The sequence below is a fragment of the Pelobates fuscus genome, chromosome 13 (assembly GCF_036172605.1).
Source record: "Pelobates fuscus isolate aPelFus1 chromosome 13, aPelFus1.pri, whole genome shotgun sequence".
NCBI lineage: Eukaryota > Metazoa > Chordata > Amphibia > Anura > Pelobatidae > Pelobates > Pelobates fuscus.
Window position 1 is genome coordinate 101900906 of NC_086329.1, and position 9176 is coordinate 101910081.

General features: G+C 41.4%; 1 protein-coding gene across 1 annotated transcript; it reads right to left on the minus strand.

Annotated features, from left to right (window-relative positions):
- Positions 1 to 288: 288 nt before the first annotated feature.
- On the minus strand, positions 289 to 9176 carry LOC134582849 (SLAM family member 6-like). The gene is made up of 3 exons (XM_063439522.1): positions 9035 to 9176; positions 3017 to 3343; positions 289 to 525 (listed from the first exon to the last, which is right to left on the minus strand). The coding sequence occupies exons 1-3, from the start codon at positions 9075 to 9077 to the stop codon at positions 428 to 430; spliced, it is 468 nt and encodes a 155-aa protein (XP_063295592.1). The 5' UTR covers positions 9078 to 9176; the 3' UTR covers positions 289 to 427.

Genomic DNA, 9176 nt, shown 5'->3' on the forward strand with positions numbered 1-9176 from the left:
TCCCTCATTCACACTATAGTTTTGTTTTAGTTTCAATGACAGTAATTCTTTTGTCCTTCAAGTCAAATGCCTTGTCATTTACTATCCTGGGCAAGCATGGCCTTTAAAGTTACTTATACTGCTCTTTTACAACTGTGAGCAACCTCACTATAGTCCTGGTGGTCTTTCTTAGGGCAGAGAATGTTCTTAAAATTCCACAGTTTGCATAAATTGTATTTAGGTTTTTCTAAAGAAAGGCACATTTTGTTTTTAGTTTTTTATTTTTATATATTTTTTTTAATTGGCTCCTGTAATCAGCACACAGGATGAATACACTCAGAAAGCATTTGGGAGCAGATATTTTGTCTTCCACCTTAGAAAACATATATATTCTAGATTTACCGGCTCCGTGGAATTACCTGCTTCTCTGTGTGAATATACAAAAAAACTATATTTTGTCAGCGAGGAAAATGCCATATACGACCAAACTGGTAACCAAGAGGCTATTTCTGGATGTCCAGTCAGTTCTGTCAGCTCTGCTGTTACCTGCAAATAAAATCATAGAACCAAACGTTACTATAGCTGGCAAGCATTATAATTCATATTAATTAAATTATTCTATAGCACCGAGTGAGTCTTGTGTGAGATAAAAAGGTAAGTAGAAAAAAATGTTGTGACAGACCCATCTGTCTTTAAACTACTTTTATTTCTCCTTGGTTCGTCTGTTTGTTCGGCTATTTCCCTGTCTGTACGGTCCCTACGTTTATTCCCCTGTTTTACCGGGGAATAGTTTTAAGAACTGCCGAATGGCTGGCCACCCAGCATGGAAGTGTGCTGCTTGTTAACCTCTTGGCCTCATTAGAACGTTGTGGAATGTCGGCTGGGTGGTCGTCGTTTGTATGAACAAACACGAGGCGGCGGCCATCTTGGACATACGAATGCCCAGCAGTTTTCGTCGATGATTTCATGGAACTGAAAACGGACACTATTTTCCCACGAACACCACTGAAGCAGCCGACCTCCCTTCTTATGTTCTTCAATCATACGAACGCCGTACCGTTTGGTACTCTTCCTTCTGAATGGAGTCACCCCAGATAGCTATCACATGGAGCCCATTCGTATGATGAAAGACTATGTGAAAGACTTTGGCTCCATGGTGATTGAACTGTATGTATGTGATCTGAGCGCTGTTCGGTAATATTCTGCGCTCAGATCTAAGCTATCTGGGGATACGTTGAATGTGCATGTTTCATTCGGTAGTTTCAGTATTATATATTTTGTATTTTCGGTGTAAAATGGAGTTACTTCCCAATTATCTCCAGGATAGAGAGGAGGGTCCTATACAGTTAGAGGGGAGTGTTTATGTATGTAACACTGTGATTGGCTACTGTACTATTCTTGTCACAGTTTTCCACCAGGTCCCCTGGTGGAAGACCTGCATAAAAGGCGGGCATGTAGCCCACAATAAACCAGATTCCTGCTTGACCCTCAATACAGAGCTTCGTCTCGTACTTGGGGGGATTTATTCGTATGGTTTGTCCTGATCAGCTGTTTGAAGTGTGGATTGTTCGTATGCTTGCTTGTTCGGCTGATTGGAGTGTTTGGTAGCTGCCTTTGTGTTCGGGAAGGGAATATCCTAAACGGCTTTAACCCCTTCTATACTCGGGGTGCCGTTACAAATTTCCACTACTTTTTACAGCTCAGCAGCGGGGTCCTAAGTCTAAATTTGCACTGGAATACTAGAGCATTAGGAATACATGTTACAACAGATTAATATTGTGATGCATTGCAAAACTAAGAAAAATAACAATATTTAAAAGGGGGCTGTCACTTAGCAGGAGTTCAATTAATAAATGTATGTATTCCTATGTTTAACAAGTATGTGTTTGTGAAGTGTGAAAAACAACAATAAATGTATAAAAATAACATTAAATCTAAAAATGTACAGCTCTTTATTCAGGAACTGGGCGCCTCCATTTTAGCTCCCTGTCAATCATTGTTATAAGCTCCGGCCTTTGCACCTGGCATTCAGTATAAAGAGAGCAGACAGAGAGTAGAAGAAATTAAACAATGTTTCTATTTCATGCCTTCATTTGCATTGTGTGCCCTGGCTGTGCCTTGTCTGATCAGGATTATGATGTCCTTTGCTAAATCTTTAATATCCATTCGAAAGAAAATGGAGTATCTCATGAAAAAAAGATAAACACAAGTTATAGATGATTGTCAATGTTTTATTTAATGGTATGAATTCCAGAAAAGTGACAGTTCCTCTTTTAATCAATTTATCTTTACAGTACTTACAGGGTTATTCACTATAGTGAGAATTCAAAGTGAATTCAAATAGAATTTTAAATTTAAGGTTAAATTATATGAAAAGGAAGCATAGCTGACTAGAGAATTTTTCCATGTCAGATATTTTGACCTTAGAGTGTGTCCTATATTTTTCCTTTGGAATAGAAATTGACACTTTTATAAATTTTACTGGTTACACCCCTCTGGCTTTTTAAGCAGACAACAGGCCTTGTTACTTCCTGGTTTGGTTAGCCTTATAAAGACTTCTCATTGGGCTGCATTGGGAAGTCTGTGATTGGACAGCGACAGAAAGTCTGGGCGGGGTTAGAAGAGGAGGGCTTGCAAAGGCAGCAGACAAGAGAACTGCAGGTTTTGCAAGCTGTTTTTAGATATAACTCCAATGGAAATATACATGATTAAATGCATGCAAGTTTTCAATTGGGGTATATCTACTAAACCAGGATTTTTTATTAATTTCATTTGGGCAGTGGAGTGTCCCCTTAAGTTTTAAATTCGCTTTGAATTCACTGTGAATTGTCACTTTAGTGATTAACCCTGTTAGTTTCTGTTTAGGTGTAATCTGTAAAACACATATACAGTGTGCACATGACAAAGGGGTTTTCACCTACAAACTCATTGAAAAAAATTAAATGTAAAAATAATAAAACATTTAATTGTAAATCTCTGAATAAAGACATTTAATTGCCTTTCATTTTAGAAATTGACGGCATATAGCTGAACTTACCATTTACTTCAAGTTTGAAAAATAGATACTTTGTTTTAGAATTCGTGAATAACGTGGCTTTGTAAGTTCCAGTATCTTCGGCCTCCAAATTACACAATTCTAGTGAGTACCCAGACCCCGAGTCCTTAGCCTTTAGCCGGCCATGGAAACGCTCATTTTTAACATCAAGTTCTTTACTGGGCATTGCAACAGCTATGGTTTTTTTTGTAGAATTATTTTCCCAGAATATACTGTTCACTTTTCTACCTTCTTCAATAAGAACTGGGAAAGAGACGCAGCCTCCGAGGCCTCCAGTTATGGCATGGGCCGCTTCATTTGGGATGTTACCTGTGGACCAAACATGAAAGGAAATTTCATTTTAAAAACACAAGGACAACACCATGTTTTAAATGATTATATGGAAATATACACGTTTTAGTATTTTATTTATAATAAAAGTATTTGTACACGTTTGTAATGCAAGCTGTGTACTGCAAGAAACAAACGCTAGTACGGAATCATAAGTACAACTAGCACTGCCTGAGTTGGAATGCTGCCAGTATGTTCCCTACCACAAGAGCAGTAACATATCCTAAACCAACCTCAACTTCCTCTGAAATGTCCTGTTAGTTTCAGGCATAGCTAAATATGATTGGAATTGGAGTAAGGAGCAGTATAGGGTCAGGAACACAAAACCACCATCTAGCCCCCCTGGTCTCATCGTGGCTCTCTAAAAATAGCAACATCTTACTTATATTCAAGTCTGGAGCTGCTAGCTCTGGCTCTGTTTCCTTTAGACCTGCCCACTGCCTGCTGACATCATCAGAAGTGGTAGCCTGATCCAATCAAAATGCTTCCCCATAGGATTGGCTGAGACTGACAAAGAGGCAGATCAGGGGCAGAGCCAGCACAATTTAAACACAGCCCTGGCCATTCAGCATCTCCTCATAGAGATGAATTGAATAAATGACTCTCTATGAGGAAAGTTCAGTGTCTGCATGCAGAGGGAGGAGACACTGAATGTTTGGATGCATTTTAGGCAGCCATGACCCAGGAAGGATCTCTAACAGCCATCTGAGGAGTGACCAGTGAAGTTATCACTAGGCTGTAATGTAAACACTGCATTTTCTCTGACAAGACAGTGTTTACCGCAAAAAGCCTGAAGGCAATGATTCTACTCACCAGAACAAATTCAATAAGCTGTAGTTGTTCTGGTGACTATAGTGTCCCTTTAGGTTAGTAAAAGAGATATATAAGGGCTGCGCCAAAACGAGGAAGGTAGTCCAGTAAAATATCGCTAGGATACCAGGACTACCTTCCTCCTTTTGGCACAGCCCTTATATATCTCTTTTTTTTTATCTCTGGGTTTATCCACTGAAGGAAAAACAAGTTACCTGCGCTCTCTCCTTAATCCCTATGTATTTTTAAACAAATGGAGGTTTTTTAGTTACCTCCAATGGCCATGAGAGGATGAGCCCACCTGCCAACGTCAAGGCAGACCCCCCCTAGGTGGGTCCTAACTCTAACCATTCACCTTGCTTCCTTGAGCCTCTGGCAAAAATCTCTAATGAGACAGAAAGGGGTATTTTTTTTATATACACCCCTATACATTATTAACCCTTAATAGGGAACACATGGGATGGGCGGCTGCATTGTAACAAGGCTGAGTGATACAAAAAATGGATACAAACGCAGAAAGATAAGTCCTGCGCTCACTCCCATCACTGGGCGGCTGCAAATGACTACAGTACACATCAGCCCCAATATATAGTAAAAACCAAAGAGCGCATAACTTGCTTTTCTTTGTTTTTTACTATATATTGGGGCTGATGTGTACTGTAGTCATTTGCAGCCGCCCAGTGATGGGAGTGAGCGCAGGACTTATCTTTCTGCTTTTTTATTAACTGAAGGACTTGAGGTCTTTTCCTTCATTTGGGTTGCTGCCTACCTCTACTGATTGTGTGTTAATTAGCGCTGAATTATTTCCCTTTTTGTGTCTATCCCTTTAGGTTAGTCCCTCTGAGATGTCCATGGCTGGGCCGGCCTCCTGACGATTCTGCAGTATATAGGAATTACCAAGGGTTTACACGTTTTAGGTTAAAATACACTTTCCACAATAACTATTTTCTTTAAAATTCCTATCTCACTTCTTTAGAAAATATACCTTGTTTGTGTATTTATTGGGAGAGAGTTGGATATATTATTTTTGAGCATTGATCTACATTTTAAGATTCTGCTTTTGTACAAATTGACTAAATTTCAGTGTACTTTACTTAACTCTTTAGTATTACTCAATAAAACAAAATTAAAAACAGCAACAAAAACAAAACAAATGAATTGCCTGTTCAATGTGTACTTTTTGAAGGACCACCACTGACGCATTTCGTGCCTACCGGAACTTCAACAGAGAATGAGGCATGAAACGCGTCACTTGTGGTCTTTTTGCTGCCCTCTAAATGTTCTAGCCACCAGTGTTAATTTCGTCAATGAACAATTTTTATCAGATTTAATTGACTAATATTTTGGAGATATAGTCAACTAAAACTACACTTAAAGTAAAATAGCTTTTTAGTCAAAAGACTCTGACTAAAATTAAAGAGAAATTTGCTGCCAAAATCAACACTGGCAGGTAAGACACGTGGGAGGGAGGAGAGGAAATGAGACATATGAGGGAAATGAGACACATGAGAGGCTGGGGGCAGGGCCGGCCTTAGGGGTGTGCGGGCTGTGCGGCCGCACAGGGCACCATGGAGCAGGGGGCGCCGTGTGGCCGACACAGCTCACACAAAAATATAAAATAATTTGCGGCGGGGGCAGAGCTTACCGCGTGGCGGGGGCGTGGCTTACCGGCCGGAGGGGGCGGAGCTATAAATGCCGGAGTCCCTGTTTCCCCTCCAAACAGTCTCCAGGAGCTGCACTGCCTGTCTGCCTGTGTGTGTGACTGTCTGTGTGTGACTGCCTTTTTTGTGTGTGTGACTGTCTGTGTGTTTGTCTGTCTGTGTGTGTGACTGTCTGTGTGTGATTGTCTGCCTGTGTGTGTGACTTTCTGTGTTTGACTGCCTTTTTTGTGTGTGTGACTGTCTGTGTGTTTGTCTGTCTGTGTGTGTGACTGTCTGTGTGTGATTGTCTGCCTATGTGTGTGACTTTCTGTGTGTTTGACTGTCTGTGTGTGATTGTCTGCCTGTGTGTGTGACTTTCTGTGTGTTTGATTGTCTGTGTGTGATTGTCTGCCTGTGTGTGTGACTTTCTGTGTGTTTGACTGTCTGTGTGTGATTGTCTGCCTGTGTGTGTGACTTTCTGTGTGGTTGACTGTCTGTGATTATCTGCCTGTGTGTTTGACTGTCTGTGTGTTTAACTGTCTGTGTGTGATTGTCTGCCTGTGTGTGTGACTTTCTGTGTGTTTAACTGTCTGTGTGTGTGTGTGACTGTCTGCCCTTTTTTGCGTGTGTGTGGGTGTGTGACTGTGTGTTTGACTGTCTGCTTGTGTGTATGATTGTCTGCCTGTGTGTGAGACTATCTGCCTGTGTGTGTGTATGTGTGACTGTCTGCCTGTGTGTGCCTGCCTTTGTGTGTGTGTGACTGCTTATGTGTGACTGTCTGGGCAGACTAGATGGGCCGAATGGTTCTTATCTGCCGTCACATTCTATGTTTCTATGTCTACCTGTGTGTGTGTGGCTGTCTGCCTGTGTGTGGCTGTCTGCATGTGTGTTTGTGTGTGGCTGTCTGTGTGTGTTTGTGTGTGGCTGCCTGCCTGTGTGTTTGTGTGTGGCCCTCTGTGTGTGTGTTTGTGTGTGGCTCTCTGCGTGTGTGTTTGTGTGTGCCTGTCTGCCTCTGTGTGTGTGACTGCCTATGTGTGACTGCCTGGGCAGACTAGCCGAATGGTTCTTATCTATGTTTCTATGTCTGTGTGTGCGTGTGGCTGTCTTTGTGTGTGTGTGACAGGGTGTGTGGGAAGAGGGGGGGTGGGGCGCTGTGAAATTTTTTTGCACAGGGCGCCCAAAGGCCTAAGGCCGGCCCTGGCTGGGGGACAGAGACACATTGGGAACTAGGGGTTGAGATACACAGGGCAGCTGGGGAAATGAGACACGAGGGGGAGATGAGATGCATGGAGGGGATGGGACACACAAATAAAGAGACATAGAGATTGTGGGGGGAAAAGCAACAATGTGCTGGGGGAAAGACAAACATAAATGGAGATGTGAAGAGAAAGAGACACACAGTAGGGGCTGGGAGGGGGCAAAGAGCCACAGAGGGGCAGGGAAGGGGCAAAAGAGACAGACAGGGGCTTGGGAAAGAGACACCTAGAAGGGGCTGAGAGGTCACAAAGAGACACAGAGGTGCTGAGGAAGGGGCAAAAGACAGAAGAGACAGAGGCTTTAACTAAACCTACGAGTCAACTAAAATCTACTGGAGATTTAGGCGACTAAAACTAGACTAAAACTAAAACAATTGATATGACTTAAATACAATTACAACAAAAATGGATTTTGAGTCAAAATGTTATGACTAAGACTAAATTGACATTGCTACCCACATGCCTTCATAGTTTATTTTAATTTATTTATTACTGGTATTTATAAAGCGCCAACAGATTCCGCAGCGCTGTACAATTAGGAATAAAGGTAATTTATCTTGATCATTGGATTGAGGCATCTAGCTTCTTTACTTTGGAAAAAAATGATCCGACAATATATATATATAGATATATTGTCCAATGGCCATTGGAGTTACTAATTACCCTCCATTTATTTAAATATGCATAGGTATCAGTGGGGGATCACACTGCACCCCGCACACACACACACTGCCCACTCACACACACTGCACCACCGACACACACACACACTGCCCACTCACACACACTGCACCACCGACACACACACACTGCCCACTCACACTCACTGCACCACCGACACACACACACTGCCCCACCCCCACACACACATTACTATTTTCCCTATCCCCTACTACAGCCCCTATCCTGGCAGACCCCATGTAAATTGCTAAACAGTTTGACTACTTACTCTGGGAGGGTGCCACGGCACTCCTGGCACCATAACCACTACCAAGAGCTGTAGTGGTTATTGTGCCTGGATTGTTTCTTTAAATTATCTATGAGTGCCCCTTCCGAGATTAGCCTCTAGATCTGCCCCTGATAGGGATTTGGGAAGAGCGCAGGTAACTCCTTTTTTTCTTTGGTTTTTATTGTATGTATTGGGGCTGATGTGTACTATGGTCATTGCTGCCACCCAGGAGTAGTGGGAGTTTGTTTTTGTATAGGTACATTCACTTTTGTATCACACAGCTATGTTACAATGCTGCCACCCAGCCCATGTGTTCCATGTTAAGGGTTAATAAATATATAGGGCTTCAGAAAAATACCCCCACTGTCTCATGAGATTTTTATTTGCCTGAAGCTGAAGGAAGCAAGGTGAAGGGTCAGAGTAGGACCCACCTAAGAGGTTTGCCTCGACTTGGCAGGTGGGCTTACATCTAATGGCCCTTGGAGTTACTAAATAACCTCTCTCTCTCTCTCTCTCTCTCTGTATATATATATATATATTTATGAAAACATATAGCCTAGCATTATTTGCAATTAGGAAGACAATGGCTGTAGTTAAAAAAAATATATAAATTCTATAAGGAGATGGCAGTTTTAATCTGGAATGCCTGGAGATTTAGACACCTAAAATATTGCTTAGTAGCAGCCTTTGATTTATTTGGGATCGTTCATGCTTTTTAAACTACAGGCAACTCCAGAAGAAAAGAGAGTATTTTTTTCAAAAGATAACATTTTTTTTTCTTTTCATTTTCCTATCACCTATGAGAGAATTCTCTACAACGTTACATGAAATTGTGTATTGATATTTTAATCCACTGGGTGAATCCTCCCTTATAGTGCATTATATCGCTAACGTTTGCACTAAATCGGAGTCCTTATGATATGTATATAATATAACTTACATAAAAATAAAATGTACTTTTGGTCTCGTTGAAAACTATAAACTTTGTATCCCAATTTTCATCAGCTTCACTTACCCCAAACAGTTGGTAGAAGGAGAAGAACCAAAACCACTGTCATCTTTCTTAGTAATTCCCTTCTATTCCTGCGTGATATTTGAATTAGGATTTTTGGAGAAGCCGATGTCTCCTAATATCTTCTTAAGTAGATGGATACATT